Genomic DNA, 17,326 nt, shown 5'->3' with positions numbered 1-17,326 from the left:
TCAATATATCTCAAGAGCATCTACAAGATTGTGTCAGCACTGGTATGAACACAATATTGAATTAACACTTCAATATGTCCTTCACTGATATAAAACCCTTCAGGATGCCACACAATAAGTCTGCTGTCTCCTCAACTTACACATCTGGCTTTGGAGGCAGTGCAAAGGAGATTCACCAGGTTGATTCCATGGATGAAGGGGTTAACCTATGAGGAGAGATTGAGTTGCCTGGGACTATACTCTCTGGTGTTCAGAAGAATGAGAGGGGATCTTATAGAAACATACAAAATTTTGAAAGAGCTAGATAAGATAGAAGTAGGAAAGTTGTTTCCATTGGTAGGTGAGACTAGAACTAGGGGTCATTGCCTCAAGATTCAGGGGAGAAGATTTAGGACGGAGATGAGGAGAAACTGTTTTTCTCAGAGTGGTGCATCTGTGGAATTCTCCGCCCAGGGAAGCAGTTGAGGCTTCTTCATTAAATATACTTAAGATACAATTAGATAGATTTTTACATAGTAGGGGAATTAAGGGTTATGGGGAAAAGGCAGGTAGATGGAGCTGAGTTTACAAACAGATCAGCCATGATCTTATTGAATGGCGGGGCAGGCTCGATGGGCCGGATGGCCTACTCCTGCTCCTATTTCTTATGTTCAATTAATAAATCTACCAACATGCGTGTTGTGGAACAATGTCATAGGTTGATTCAGACTGAGCCCATGAACACTATCTCACTATTATGCTCTACTTTCACACTATTTTTAAAAATATTTCTTTTTTAATTTACAGCATTTTTTTTTCTTATAAACACAAGAGATTCTGCAGCTGCTGGAAATCCAGAGTAACACACACAAAGTGCTGGAACAGCTCAGCAGGTCAGGCAGCATCTATGAAAATGAATAGACAGATGATGTTTTGGGCCAAGACCTTCTCCAGGACTAAGGAAAGTGGAAGATGAGAGAAGAATTCTTCAGGAATTTTTTTTTGCCAAAAGCTGGTGAATCTGTGCAATTCATTGCCACAGACAGCTGTGGAGGCCGAGTCATCGGGTATATTTAAAGCGGAGGATGATAGGTTCTTGATTAGTCAGGAAATTAAATGTTACAGGGAGGAGGCAGGAGAATTGGGTTGAGAGGATAATAAAGCAGCCGCGATGGAATGGCGGAGTAAACACGATGGGCCAAATGGCCTAAATCCACAGCTTTTAAAAGTGAACATCGTTACCAAGCACCGTCCTTTCTAATAATTGCCAAACTATAAACTTTAACCTTAATCCCCACAGATTGGTGCCAATTCTGGCATCTGTCCAATATTTCTGCCTTAGTCAACAGACTTTTTTTTAAAACCTTTTCTATCCATGGGAGATTGCAGCACACAAATTATCTGCAGCGTTCCCTCTATTTCAATCTCAATTCAATAAACTTCCACTTCAAGCAAAAGTCATTCGATATATAAAAAAGGCACAAGCACTGCATTAAGAACGAGACACAAATGCTGGAAGAACTCAGCCAGTCAGGCACCACCCGTGGAAAGGGAAACCTGCTAACAATTCGGGTCAGAATTGGAGATCATTCCCTCAACTCATTATATTAACTGTTCTTTCTTTCCACAGATGCTACTTGAATGTTTGAGATGTATTTATTTGGAGATGGAGCGTGGAACAGACTCTTCAAGCCCGACAAGCCACTCTGCCCAGCAATCTAGCCTAATCCCAGGACAATTTACAATGACCAATTGATCTACTAACCGGTATGCCTTTCGACCGTGGGAAGATACTGCAGCACCTGGGGCAAACCCTATTTCTGTTTCTGGTTGATGTTCCAACACGTGAAGTTACATTTGTTTTCCATGATAACTAGATAAAGAGATCTTCTTTGAGGGATAAACAAGGGATATACACTGGGAATAACCACTCCCTCCTCCACAACTATGTCAAAGTGCCCCTTATTTCTCAACAAAATTGAAGATAGGCATGTTGCCCGGTAGAAAGCATCTCCAACAGAGCACCTCCTTCAGTTTCCCATCCAAGGGTCAACCTCGGTCGTTGTGCTCTGGAGTGCGATTTGAACTGGATTCTGCTGTTCGCAGGGTTCAGCAGGTGAATTTACCTGGTGAAGCAGGTAAGTGCCTTGACAGGGCAGCCCTCCGCTGTGGTCCACCACTGCAGCGATATACCTGCAAGGGACAATGTATCAATCAAAGGAGAAATCAGGCATACAGAGAAACCAATTTAAATTAACTATTCTTTCTTTGTTCACCAAACCTGATCGACCTGCACAAGGAAAATCTTGCGCACTTTTTAAATGAAATTATTATAATTTCAGCTGGTTTCCCTGAAATGCCCAAATATCAAAATGAAATATAAAGGACAGGTCTGTAAGAAACCTCTTGTAGTCTTGATAACAATAACAATCTTGTAGCCATTCCCCTTTTCTCAGTTTATTCCCTCTCCTGCTCCCTTCAAAAAGCAGTTTTCACACCAACTCAGCTTCCCTAAACACTTAATATTTGACGTGTCTTCATCAACAAAGCCAGGCAATAATTTACCCAGTTGGGTTGGGAAGTGGAAGATTAAACACGAGCTTATAGACTGCCAGAGCATCTTGGGGTTGTGCATCCCATTCTTGCTTGCGTTCTTCACAGGAAACTGGCCAGCTTAGCACGAGCTCGGCAGCGGACTCAGCCCCTCACAGTAAATGTCAACGGAGATTAGCTGCAAGACACCTGGAGTATTGTGTTCAGTTCTGGTCACCTCATTATAAGCTTTAGAGAGGGTGCAGAAGAGATTTACCAGCATGCTGCCTCAATTAGAGAGTGTGTCTTATGAGGAGAGGTTGAGTAAGCTATAGCTTTTCTCTCTGGAGTGAAGTTGATAAGAGGCAACTTGACACAGATGTATAAGATGATGAGAGATACAGATCATGTGGACAACTAGCATCTTTTCCCCCAGGGCATTATAACTAATATGAGGGACATAATTTTTTTTTTAAAGTGATTGGAAGAAAGTATGGGGGAGATGTCAGAAGAATACTTTTTAAATACAGAGATTGGTGGGTGCTTGGAGATAGTGGTAGCAGAGACAGATATATGAGGGGCATTTAAGAAACTCTTAGATAGGCATATAGATAATAGAAAAATGGAGGGTTATGTGGGATGGAAGAGTTTGATTGGCCTTGGAGTAGGTTAAAAGGTCAACACAACATCATGGGCTGAAAGGTCTGTACTGTTCTACGTTCTAATACAAGGATAGTCAGGGAACAGAGGAGAAATTTGAGTCGCTTTCTGATGTGGAATGAGGTGATGCTTGCCTGTTATGCCAGCAGAGTTTGTGTGGAATGAACACTCCTTCCTTAAAATAAAAAAAATCAACTCTTGTTTTCTGGCAAATACTGCCCCTGGATATTTGGGCTGATTGGTGGATGGGAAAGTATATGGACCAAACACAGGCCAATGGGACCAGCTAAGGAAGACAGCTTGGTCAGCATAGGCGAATTGTGCCAAAGGGCCGGTTTCCATCTCTCTCAACCTTCTCAGAAACAGCTTCCATTAACCGCCTGAGCACCCCAAGCACCGATCAGAAAAATTATTATAATTCATTGACTTACTCTCCTGTAGGTTCCAGCTCACTGATCTCAAACCAGACAAGCAGATCATACTTGCTCACGCACTGCCCCCGGCTAGGCTTACTCACAGCATTCAACTTGGTGGCTGGCACTGGAACAAGAAGACACATCGACACAGTGAGCGGCAGCCTGCCGATACACACAGACATTTTTTTCATGTATTCAACAGCTTTCAAAGTAAACTTTGTAGGGCAAAGGTCAATAAAATACCAAGCAACCAATTCCATTTTCCAAATCTTTTTCATCATCCGTATACTCTGGCTTGTTCAGTGTACCCCAGTGTGCCAGAATATGTAACACCATGCAGACTTAGACCTTAGGACCACAAGACAAGAGAATTAGGCCATTCAGCCCATCAAGTCTGCTCTACTATTCCATCATGGCTGATTTATTATCTTGCAACCTCATTCTCCTGCCTTCTCCCCATATTCTGTGATGCCCTTACTAATCAAGAATGTGTCAAACTCCGATTAAATATACTCAATGACTTGGCCTCCACATCCGTCTGGCAATAAGTCCCACAGATTCACCACCCTCTGGCTAAAGAAATTACCCCTCATCTCTGTTCTGAAGGGTCGTCCTTCTACTCTAGTCTCAGACTCTCATCACTACAGGAAACATCCTCTGCACATCCATTTTATCGAGGCCATTCAATATTCAGTAGGTTTCAATGAGACCTACCCCCCACCCCCATTCTTCTGAGCTCCAGTGAGTACAGGTTCAGCAACAGTTATTACTCTACAACTACCAGGCTCCTGAAGCAGCATGGATAACTTCGCTCACGACAACTCTGAGCTGATTCTACAACCCACAGACTCGCTTTCAAGGTCTCATAACAACTCATGCTGTCAGTCCATCACAGGTAAAGCCCTCCCAACCATCGGGCACATCTACATGAAGCGTTGCAGCAGGAGAGCGGTACCCATCCTCATGGACCCCCACCACCCAGAACATACTCTCCTCTCACTGCTGCCATCAGGAGCGTGGTACAGGAGCCTCGGGACTCACACCACCGGGTTCAGGAACAGTTACTGCCCCTCAACCATCAGGCTCTTGAACCAAAGGGGATAACCTCACTCAGTTTCACTTGCCCAGTCACCGACATGTTCCCACAATCTTCCACAGAATCTTCATCTCATGTTCTCAATATTAATTGCTTATTTACTTATTATTCTTATTTCTTTCTTTTTGTATTTGCACAGTTAGTTGTCCTCTGCACTCTGGTTGAACGTCCAAGGACGGTCTTTTGTTGATTCTGTTCTGGTTATTATCTTATGGATTTATTGAGTATGACTGCAAGAAAATGAATCTCCAGGTTGTATATGGTGACATACATATACCGCACATTAATAATAGAATTTACTTTGAATCACAATTAAACTTGAACATTCATTCCCACAGGCAGTTTGAAAAGTTATCATTGATCCATCTTCATTCCCAGCCTATAATCCTGGAATTCCCTACTCAAACCACTGTAGGCACACTAGATCCAAAACATACTCAAGCAGTTTTAAGAAGAAGCCCATCAACTTCTATGTTGGGATGAGGGAGGAATAGCTACACTGTTCTCACAAAAAGTGTGGAAACTGAACCACACTGAAACAGCAAACTGTGGCTTATAGAACCATAGAACATTACAGCACAGAAAATAGGCCATTCGGCCCTTCTAGTCTGTGCCGAAACATTATACCGCTGATTGTTTTTATTTTGGTATTTATTTATTTACTTATTTATTTTTTGGGGGTGTGTGTGTGTGTGTGTGTGTGTGTGTGTGTGTGTGTGTGTGTGTGTGTGTGTGTGTATGTGTGTGTGTATCTATATATATATACATACACACACACACTCTCAATAATCTGCTCAAGATCTCCTCACTGAAGTAGCTTTTGAAATGCAACCTACAAGGCATTTCAATATTCAGAAAGTAGCAATCACGTTAAAAATCTTATTCACTGGGATGTCAGTCTTCAGCACTTTACATTTGAGTCCACATTCTTATAAGTACTTGCTGATTCCGCAAGCACATCGTGGAATTGTCGACAGTACAATCCCACTGGTTGGACAGCCTAACTACACTGTATTCCAGTTCAACTTAAAAAGTGCATCTTTAATCTCGTATAATAGATTCAAGCAGAAAATAGGTCAATAGGACAGGAAATATGAAGCGACATTTTCTCTCGCAGCTAAGACAAAAATTATTCAACCCCACCCTCCAAATTCTAATGCTAAAGAAGAAACACATGATAAATAAAACTTTCTCTAATTTCACGTTACTGAGGCATCGATCACATTTGATTAAAAAAGCAGCGATTTTCACAGCTTAGACATATGGAATTTTAAACTAGGAAAAACATAAAAGATACTTTTCACTCCACCATGGCAAACTTAGAACACACGTACTTTTAAACGCAGACGAACATAATCACACTCTAATGGATAGGAGCAGGGAAGGAGCAGCAGAATTACCACCAACAATGCACCACTTGTCTTCAAAGCATGTGTGCTGCATCAAAACAGTAACCAGCTTTTGGAGGAGGACTTTGATTTCGGACCAATGTAATATTCAGGAAATAATACAAAGGAAAAGTCATTATAAGGGCTTTTTGGAACAAATCAGAATGGAGATTTTATTTATTATTTCCAGATAGTTGCTAGCTGCTATATTTTAGATTTAGATAAATATCCAAATCACTGGGCACTTTCAAGGAAGTGCTTTTTTTTAAAGTTGATAATATACAATAGCAAACAGCTGACAGCGATTTAGCACATACTTAGGTGAATGCTGAGCTAATCTAGGGAGAGGTCGCTCCAGTGATAGCAAGCTTGGCATAAATCTTTAATTTAGCCCCAAATAAATTTCCCGTAGATCAGGGATTCTCAACCTGGTGTGCACGAGGTTAAAGGTAGGGGTCCATGGCATATAAAAAGCTCAGGAACCCTGCTGATAAAACTAAATACTAGTTGCATAACGTCAAACTTTTAAAAGCATAAAAAATTAAACATTTTGACATGCTTCAGCCTAACTGCTGTGTCAAAGATGGCATACATCATAATACTGAAATTGTAAAAGGAAAAACAAATGAGGTGATCTCCACAGCAGCATCCCCCTGAGCACCTGCAAAGCTTCTAACACAATCCAGTGCCTCTTATTTGTTAATGTTTACTTTGATTGGCTCATTTTATGCTCGTTGAACTTCAAACAGAAAATTATCATGACTCCTTTCATGAATCTGGACCAGCTGGAAAAGCAGGATGAAAAATGGCAGATGGAATTTAATGCAGGCAAGTGTGAGGTGTTGCACCTTGGCAGGACAAACCAGGGTAGGTCTTTTTAAGGGCATTGGGGAGTGTGGTAGAACAAAGGGATCTGGGAATAAAGATCCATAATTCGCTGAAAGTGGCTTCACAGGTGGATAGGGTCGTAAAACAAGCTTTAGGCACATTGGCCTTCATAAATCAATGTATTGAGTACAGGAGCTAGAATGTTATGCTGACAATGTTGGTGAAGCCTAATTTGGAGTATTATGTGCCATTCTGGTCACCTAGCTGCAGGAAAGATATCAATAAGATTGAAAGCACAGAGAAATTTTTCAAGGATGTTGCCAAAACTTGAGGATATGAGTAATAGGGAAAGGTTGAACAGGTTAGGACTTTAGGAGAATGAGGGGAGATTTGATAGATGGATACAAAATTATGAGGGGTACAGATAGGATGAATGGAAGCAGGCATTTTCCAATGATGTTGGGTGAGTAGAACTACAGGTCCTCAGTTAAGGGTGAAAGGTGAAATGTTTAAGGGGAGAATGAGGGGAACTTCTACACTCAGAAGATGGTGCAAGTGTAGAACAAGTTGCCAGTGCAAATAGTGGATGTGGGTTCAATTTCAATATTTAAGATAAACGTGGAAAGGTATATGTAGGGAAGGGATATGGAGCCCTATGATCAGGGTGCAGGTCCATAGGACTAGGCAGATTAATAGTTTGGCATGGACTAGATGGGCTGAATGGCCTGTTGCTTCGCTGCCATGTTCTATGACTCAAAATCTAGGAGATTCCCAGCACCACATTTCACCTCATTGCTCCTAAGGATTCTCTCTTTCACAATTTCACCCAATGCTATCATTATATAATATAAATCTGCTTTCATCAATTTTTTTTCCTCTTATTATATCCTCCTCTTTGTCCATTTCATCAGCTCTTGCTAAGGTCGTTCCTACAATAAATCTTCCTTCGTATTCTCGAAACTCGGAACATTTGCCTGCCAAGTTTTTTCTCCTTGGGTTACAGTCAGGAAAGATTGATTGCACTTTATTACCTGATCTTTCCCAGAATCTCACAGCAATGCAGGTTGTTAATTTTGTTATTTACAGATTTACCTTCTCTCTTTTGTTTTACAACCTTGGGGTATAAGACCACAAGATGAAAGTGCAGAATTAGGCCTTTTAGCTCCACCATTCCATCACGGCTGATTTATTATCCCTCTCAACTCCATTCCTCCACCTTCTCCCTGTCATTTTAGACCCCCTTACTAATCAGGAACTAGTAACCTCCAATAACTTGGCATCCATGGATGTCTGTGGCAATGAATTCCACAGATTCACCACCCTCTGGCGAAAGAAATCCCTCCTCATCTTGGTTCTAGTGGGCTGTCCTTCTATTCTGAGGTTGTTCAATCTGACAGACTGTAACATTTTATCACCTTACTAATGACAATATGAAAGAAACTGCCAGTTGGAAACAAGATTCAAGAATAGTCATGTTGTAGAGGAAAATCTATGAGTCGCGTAGATCCCATCCCCTGACTAAAACTAATGAAACAGAGTCTTTCAGTATAAAACCTGGAGCTGGTACAAATATATCTGACAGTTTGAGGAAGGACATTCTTGCTATTGAGGGAGTGCAGCGGAGGTTCATGAGGTTAATTCCCGGGATGGCGGGACTGTCATACGTTGAAAGATTGGAGCGACTGGGCTTGTATACACTGGAATTTAGAAGGATGAGAGGGGATCTGATTGAAACATATAAGATTAAGGGATTGGACATGCTAGAGGCAGGAAACATGTTTCCGATGTTGGGGGAGTCCAGAACCAGAAGCCACAATTTGAGAATAAGGGGTAGGCCATTTAGAACAGAGTTGAGGAAAAACCTTCTCACCCAGAGAGTTGTGGATCTGTGGAGTGCTCTGCCTCAGAAGGCAGTGGAGGCCAATTCTCTGGATGCTTTCAAGAAAGAGTTAGATAGAGCTCTTAAAGATAGCGGAGTGAAGGGATATGGGGAGAAGGCAGGAACAGGGTACTGATTGTGGATGATCAGCCATGATCACAGTGAATGGCGGTGCTGGCTCGAAGGGCCGAATGGCCTACTCCTGCACCTATTGTCTACTGTCTATTGTTTCCATCAGCAGTCTTGATTCATTTGAACTTGGGGCATGGAGGGGAGGCTGAAGTAGAGGGGATGGAACATAGAACACAGTACAGCACAGAAACAGGCCCTTCGGCCCACAATGTTGTGCCGAACCAATTAAATTAGTAATCGAATGTCCAACTAATCTCCTCTGCCCACGCAATATCCATCTCCTTCCATCTCCCTCACATTCACGTACCTATCTAAATGTCCCGTAAAAGTCCCTAACATATCCCTACTACCATCACCCCAGGCAGTGCATTCCAGGCACCCACCAGTCTATGTATAAAAAACTTGCCCCTCACATCTCCTTCAAATTTACCCTCTCTTGCCTTAAATCAGGGGTTTCCAGCCCTTTTTTTTTAATGCCATTAGTCCCTACTATTAACCAAGGGGGTCCATGGACTACAGTCAGGAAACTCTGCTTTAAATGCATGTGCTTTAGTCTTAGACGTTTTAACCCTGGGAGAAAAATTCTCCCTGTCTACGCTACACCTCTGATAACCTTAGAAATATGTATCAGATCTCCTTCTCAGCCTACGCCCCTCCGGAGAAATCAACCCAAGTTCATCCAACCTCTCGAGAGGATTTAAACTAGTTTAGTGGGGGGGATAGGGACCAAAGCTCCAGTTCTGAGATGGAGAGGAATAGAGGAAGGTAGATGTCAGGGCCAGTAAAAACAGGCAGGAGCAAAGTAATAGATACCATGGGACAGATAGTTTGAAGGAACACATACAAAATGCCGAAGGAACTCAGCAGGCCAAGTAGTATCTAAGTAAATGAGCAAGCAGTCAACAGTTCAGGCCAGACCCCTCATCGAGATAGTTCGAAGTGTCTGTGTATTTTAATACTAGGAGTATTTGATACTAAGAGCATGGATCTGTGCATGGAACTATGATGTTGTGGTCATTATCCCTAACTCCCTTCTTGAAATAAAATGAAAACTAATAATCAGCTTACTGTTAATGAACCAAGTGGGAAACCAGCATGAAGCTTGTGCACAAGTAACGGCCGAGGATTACTAAGTCCGATAATTGCACTGGAAGTACGTAATGGGAGAAGAGGACTGGTGATGACACACTTGCATGTGCTTTGAGCTCATGGCCAAAGACCAACGTCTCCCCTTAAATGAAAAAGTCAGTGAATGAGGAGGATAAAGTCAAACTCAGACAGCAAAGATGATTTTAAGCCATAGATTCAACTTCACAAAACAAGGTGGCTCGTGTAACGCTAGCCAGATTCAATTCCGCCGCTGTCTGTAAAGAGTTTTTCTTTAACATTCTCCCTGTGATATTGTGATTTTGCTCCAAATCTCTGGTTTCCTCCCACATTCCAAAGATGTATGGGTCAGGAGGCTAATTGGTCACAAGGGTGTAATTGGGCAATGTGAGCTCTTTGAGCTGGAAAGACATGCTACTGTGCTGTATTTCTACGTTTGTACAAAGACCGCTCTTTCGACACACAGCATACTTATTTCAGTAGACAAGAGTTTTGGCAGATGCTGGAAATCCAGAGCAACGTACACTCAAAATGCTGGAGGAACTCAGCAAATCAAGAAGCATCAACGGAGGGGAATAAACAGACAACATTTTATGCCAAGACTGGAAGGGAAGGGGGAAGGAGCCAGAATTGGAATGTGGGTGGATTGGGAGGAACTGGCAGGTGAAAGGTGAGAGCAGGCGTGGGAGGGGGTGATGAACTAGAAGATGGGAGCTGAAAGGTGGAAAAGGTAAAGGGCTGTAGAAGGAGGAATCTGATAGGGAAGTGGACCATGGGAGAAAGGGAAGGAAGATGGAGGTGCGCCAGAGGTGATGGGCAGGTGAGGAGAAGAGGAGGGGTAAGAGGGAAACTTCTACCACTATGATAACTGGTTGGTTATGAAGCCGCAGTCTGCATATCCAAAACAACAAAATGGGTGCTTGACATGGGGAGACTACACTAAATGGGATCCTCAAACATCACTAATTTGCCATGGCTCTGTGCTAGTTACCAACCATGATGCTTTGGGACTTTCAGAATGTGACAGGTGGGAAGAGGATGCATGAGAAAGGCTGGCAGCTGATCGGTGGTGTTGACGAATGAGCCGGCAGCAGATGTTACAAACGTGTTGGCATTCTCAGACAGAGCGTCAAGCAACTGTACATTTACATAGCCAGACATCAGATACCTAATCAACTCAATCTTTCGGTTATGGTCTGAAATGAAAAAAAAAAGGAAATCAAACAGAGATGGATGGTGTGCAGGATGAAGGGTTAACAGGGAAAGGAAGGGGAATGAACAGAAAAGAAATGATTAACATGCAAAAGTAGTATTAGAAAACTATTTAACACAAGCATAAAAGTAGACAAGCTCTGTTGCAAAAGATTTGAAATAGTAAATGTTAGAAACCTTTAACAGAAATATCACATATCATAAAGCAAGCATGTGAGGCTCACTGCATTATCCGCCCTTGCCTGTTGTTGGCAAGCCACACGCAGGGAACAATTTCAATAATCAGATTTAAATAAATAAAAATCCCACTAAAGATTACGGAGACAAGAAACTTCAAGATGCTGGAATCTGGAGCAACAAACAATCTGCTGGAAGAACTCAGTAGGTTAAGCAGCATCTGTGGGAGGAAAGGAATTGTTCTCTTCTTGCTGCTGCCATTGGGCAGGAGGTACAGGAGCCTTAGGTCCCACATCACCAGGTTCAGGAACAGTTATTACCCCTCAAATATCAGGCTGCTGAACCAGCGGGGACAACTCCACTCACCTCAATGCTAAATTGATCACTGAACATAAACTGTACACTCACTTTCAAGGACTCTACAACCTTGTGTTCTCAGCACTATTTATTTATTTGCTTGTTTGATTGATGATGTTTTTTATATTTTTTTCCACACTGGTTGCTTGTCAGTCTTTGTGTGTAGTTTTTCATTGATTCTATTTCATTTCTTTGTCCTACTGTGAATGCCTGCAAGATAATTAATCTCAGGGGAGTATATGGTGACCCTGAGGCTAGGGTGCCTCAGACATTTGCACTGTACTGTAGTAATTTTATGTATTGCACTGTACTGCTGCTGAAATAAAAACAAATTTCATGACATGTGTGAGTGATGATAAACCTTATTCTGATATGGGTCTCTACTGTGGACTGAGAGTGGGAAGGGGGCAGGGAGAGGGGAATCATGGTTGGAAAAAGGAGAAGGTAGAAGGGAGGGAGTAGGAAGCACCAGTGCGATATTCTGTGACGATCTATAATGATCAATAAACAAATCTTTTGGAATCAAATGACCTAGCTTGGTGTCTCAGGGCTGGGTGAGTCTGCACCCACACAACCCCCTGCCCCTGGCACTCCTTCTCTGTCACCTATCCCATACACGCTCAACATTCCCAATATCCCTTTGCTCCCGCCAGATTTACGAACTGGCTCTCCACTCCACATTGATAAATACAGTACCATTCAAAAGTCCTGAACACCCTAGTTATATATATGTGCACAGTACTGTATCTTTATTAGTTAATACAGATGAACAAAATAATGGCAGGAAACCAGTTTATAGAATTAAGATCATAAATGAAGAACTTCAAGAGGCATACAATAAAAAAGGTAACACATTTGTTAGTTTATCGCTTCACTGAATGTGGCTGCTTGGCATCGCACTCAAATCAAGTAATCTGACTGGACATCTGAATAGGATGGTACCGTGGTAAGAAAATGGTCAATTTATCCTTCAGTCCAGCATGAGTGTCCAGCATCAGTTAAAGCAACAAAGAGAAGGGGAGAAAAGGATAAATGAAAGAGAGAGATAGAAAAGTGGGGTGAAGAGAGAGAGAGAGACGGACGAAAGAAACTGAGGAGGAATAGGTGTTCATATATCAGCACTGGACACTGCAGTGTAACAAGCTGAATGTTATTCTTTGCATCAAAAAATCTCCATTAATGAGGGACTGGCCACATAATGAGCTCCATTTAGCAATCTTAATCACAAACAGAAGTTACTGTTCTACCATCACATAAACTAGCAGCAGCCAGTTTTAGGAACAGCTTCTTTCCCTTCGCCATCAGATTTTTGAACCCATGAACAGTACCGTATTATTTTTGCTCTCTTCCCAACTTAATTATCTTTTTAAAAAATATATATATTTCTTAATATATAGTATACTTTATGTATTACACTGTACTGCTGCCGCAAAACAACACATTTCAGGACCAGTGCTAGTGATGATAAACCTGACTCTGAGCGAAGATGAAAGACTGGGCGTGACTGCAATTAACTCTGTTTAAAATTCGATTTCATACTTCGACTCACCTGGTTTTGAGAGAGGCATTGGAGGAGGAAAATATTTGCGAGCTGGTTGTGGAGTTCTATTGAAACAAACAAACATTTTTCTCAGTATTCCCCCATGTTAAACAGAAGCAAGAATATTAAGCCAACTAACTGTAGGAAAAACAGAAGCAAAGACAACAGTAAATCCTTCCTATCAGCATTCTAATAATTCCCCCTTGCTGTGATTTGATGTCGTGAGGAATGTGTCTGTGCACACTGCACTGGATATACAAAATAAAGTGGCTACTGAGGGAATGTTTGTGGTCTTCTGCTGCAGTAACCCATTTACTTCAGGATTCGATGTGTTGTACGTTCAGAGATGCTCTTCCGCACACTATGTGTGGTTATTTAAGTTACTGTCACCTTCCTGTCAGCTTGAACCAGTCTAGCCATTCTCCTCTGACCTCTCTCATTAACAAGGCATTTTCAACCGTGGAACTGCCAGTCACTGGATGTTTGTTGCTTTTCTCTCCATTCTCTGCAAACTCTAAGAGACTGTTGTGTGTGAAAATCCCAGGAGATCAGCAGTTTCTGAGATACTCAAACTACCCCATCTGGCACCAACAATCATTCCACGGTCAAAGTCACTTAGATCACATTTTTTCCCCATTCCGATGTTTGGTCTGAACAACAACTGAACCCTTGACCACGTCTGCGTGCTTTTATGCATTGAGTTGCTGCCACGTGATTGGCTCGTCAGATATTTGCATTAACGAGCAGGTGTACTTATTAAAGTGGCTACTGTGTACAAGGTCAGTGAATTTCCTCGCAACTGTGCAATATAATCTGGCTGTTCAATACTCTTCAATGTATTTCCAATTAACTTCAGCAAATACATTAGATTCGAAACACAACTTATTCAGTTTCTTACTATATTACTATGGTGAGGGGACGTTGTGGGTGTGGAAGTGGGAAGGTGGAGGGATGAGAAACAGGGTTACGTGGGAAGGTTGAACCATAGGTCTAAACTCGGGGATGAATAAGAGTCTATCTAGTTACAAAGTACGAAATTTCACGAGGAATTGACAAGATGCTGAAAGATCTTGGGGGTGGAATATGGAACTTGCCGGCATTGCTCCAGGAGGAGGTTGCCCTTTTAAACATTTTAAAAGATTTTATTTTTTTTGGTGAAATTTTGGAATTCTCCACCTCAGAGAGGCTGTCACTGATTATATTCAAGGTCGGGAGAACTGGAAGGAAAGGCAGTGGAGAAACGGAGCCAAGATGATGTTGAGCAATGCATCAATTACGGGGAGGGTCATGGCTGACCTCTCCAGCTTCTTACATGAGACCCAAGGGTGATGTTCCCTTCAACATAGAAATACAATTCCTACAGATCCAATTCATTGATTGAGTTCATTTACTGAATGTAATTTCCTGCTTTCTTCTTACCTGATAAAATCCTGCCCTTGGTAATGATAGGGGTGCTGCTGGTAGTGTCCAAATACCTCAAATACAATAGGCTTGACCTTGATATATTCCACAAATGATTCGGTTACTTCGACAGCAATCTAAGTAAAATAACAATAGACTGTCTCAGAAGGCAAGTTTTCAACGACTTTGTGGAATCCTTATGGACAGGGCTGATGAAACTGCCAGTTAATGGTATAGTAATTCAGACTCACGTTCTGTACGTGGTAAAAGCCAAGGGGTGTTCCCCGGCCACCGTTCTTCAGGGGTTCCGTGGAGAAAGCCTCGTCATGACGATGCAGAAAGCTGTAAAATATCAGTGGTATTAGCATTCAATCACCGCTCTTAAGGACGAAATTAGAGGAGGGAAGGAAATGGCTGTAAGTGAAACAGTTCCTATCTTTCAGCTCTTGGTTCTACTTAGAGTTTGAATTTTTTTTTTGGCTTTTACCTTTGCTTCACTTCAGTTTCTTTAAGGTGTGGTTAGCACAAAACTATTACACCTGGTGGCATTCTGGAGTTTGGAGTCCAATTCCTGCAAAGTTCTGCAGGAGTCTCTGCACGTCCTTCCCATGGAATATGTGGGTTTACACTGGGTGCTCTAGTTTTCTTCCACAGTCCAAAGACGTACTGGGTAGGTTATTTGGTTATTATAAACTGTCCTGCTATAACAACCATAATGAATCTGCTACCATTGTTAAAAAGAAATAGAAAATGCGGAAAGACTCAGAGTAATATAGAAGAACAGCACAGAAACAGGCCCTTTGGCCCTTCTAGTCCATGCCAAAACCATTTAGATCGACCTACACCAGGACCATAGCCCTCCATACCCCTAGTATCCATTACCTATCCAAACTTCTCTTAAAGGTTGAAATTGCGCTTGCATGCACAACTTGTGCTAGCGGCTCATTCCACACTCTCATGACCATCTAAGTGAAGAAGTTTCCCCTCACGTTCTCCTTAAACATTACACTTTTCACCCTTAACCCATGACCTCCAAGCTCTAGTCGCACCCAACCTCCGTGGAAAAAGCCTGCTTGCATTTACACTATCTATTCCCCTCAATTTTATACACCTCCATCAAACCTCCCCTCATTTATCTACATTTGCTCAACTTTTCAATATAAATTGCAAACTAATAATAGGGAATCCATCCAATTATCATTAAAAATATCACCACTTGCTCACCTCATAGGTCTTTCAGGGGTGGAGAGTTGAATTCTACCTGAACAACAGGAATTCTGCAGATGCTGGAAATTCAAGCAACACACATCAAAGTTGCTGGTGAACGCAGCAGGCCAGGCAGCATCTATAGGAAGAGGCGCAGTCGACGTTTCAGGCCGAGACCCTTCGTCAGGACTGACGAAGGGTCTCGGCCTGAAACGTCGACTGCGCCTCTTCCTATAGATGCTGCCTGGCCTGCTGCGTTCACCAGCAACTTTGATGAATTCTACCTGCCCTGGTTTGGATGTGACAGATATTAATACTTTATGTTGTAGTCCAGAGAGCTTCTCAGCAATTACACAGAACGTTATTGTAGGTTTGTGAGGTTCTTCACGTAATGGCACTACATACTCTAATTCTCTTGCCCGACATGGACTCTTTCTCCCTCTGTGGATGCACTTCTTTCCAAATGAAAGGGAGAATTGTCAATAGCAAGTGTCATTTATATTTGAACTTGATAGAAAATTACATATTTTGCATCTGAAAATGCGCACATGGAGCAAAACTCAAAAGTACAGAAAATAAAAGAATAGAAGGATGTCTCTTTACCACAGGATTAGGAGGAATTTCTTTAGCCAGAGGGTGGTGAATTTGTGGAATTCGTTGCCACAGGTGGCTGTGGAGGCCAGCTGGTCGGGTATATTTAAAGCAAAAGTTGGTAGATTCTTAATAGTAAGGGTGTCAAAGGTTACGGGGAGAAGACAGGAGAATACAGTGGAAAGAAAAAATAAATCAGCCATGATGGGATATTGGAATAGACTCGATGGGCTGAATGGCCTGAGTTTGCTCCTGTGTTATATGGATTTATTCTTCAACAAGATGTGTTATTGTCGAAGACAATTTTGTCAAACAGGATACGACAACAGCAGATATTGATGGAATTTCTGATTTAGTGAGTTTTCAGTTTGAGGTATTTCCACTAGATGGTGCATTTTACTGTATCAGTGAACTCTGCCTTGGTCAGGGGAAAATTATAGCATCCATTTACCTAGTGCACTTGGCACCAGGCATATTTACTAAAGTAGCAAAGGGAATGAGGGAGGAGAGGAGTTGGGGGTGCATGCAGAAAGAGAAAGAACAGGTACTTTGATTGCAGAGTAGAGGCAACAAGTAGGTCCTTGATCAGCTACCCATCATCAGGAAGTCCCAAAGCAGTAAGGCTCATCAACAGCTCTTCACACTAAGCCTCCCCACCACAACTACTTCATCATTTCCTGTCAGAGTCACCTAATGTACAGACACTCCTGTGCCTGGTGTCAGCTTACGGACATGCAATCAGCCTATGTATATAACCTATCTTATGTATTTATATTTATTATGTTTTTAGTCATTGTATTCTTTATCTTACTATGTTTTTTGCAC

General features: G+C 42.0%; 1 protein-coding gene across 9 annotated transcripts in view; it reads right to left on the bottom strand.

The window, feature by feature from the left end:
* kif1b (kinesin family member 1B) overlaps positions 1 to 17,326 on the bottom strand; it is a 275,068-nt gene that overhangs the window by 45,533 nt on the left and 212,209 nt on the right. For all 9 annotated transcript variants that reach the window (XM_063033346.1, XM_063033349.1, XM_063033347.1 and 6 more), the window contains 5 exons: positions 14,956 to 15,046; positions 14,723 to 14,841; positions 13,313 to 13,368; positions 3,603 to 3,711; positions 2,106 to 2,172 (listed from right to left, as the gene is read on the bottom strand). In XM_063033346.1, coding sequence (XP_062889416.1) covers positions 2,106 to 2,172; positions 3,603 to 3,711; positions 13,313 to 13,368; positions 14,723 to 14,841; positions 14,956 to 15,046 — 442 coding nt within the window. The remainder of the gene's footprint in view (positions 1 to 2,105; positions 2,173 to 3,602; positions 3,712 to 13,312; positions 13,369 to 14,722; positions 14,842 to 14,955; positions 15,047 to 17,326) is intronic.

The sequence above is a fragment of the Mobula hypostoma genome, chromosome 25 (assembly GCF_963921235.1).
Source record: "Mobula hypostoma chromosome 25, sMobHyp1.1, whole genome shotgun sequence".
In the NCBI taxonomy this organism is placed as follows: Eukaryota; Metazoa; Chordata; class Chondrichthyes; order Myliobatiformes; family Myliobatidae; genus Mobula; species Mobula hypostoma.
Note: the sequence above shows the minus strand (reverse complement) of the source record. Positions and strands in the feature narration are given on the sequence as shown.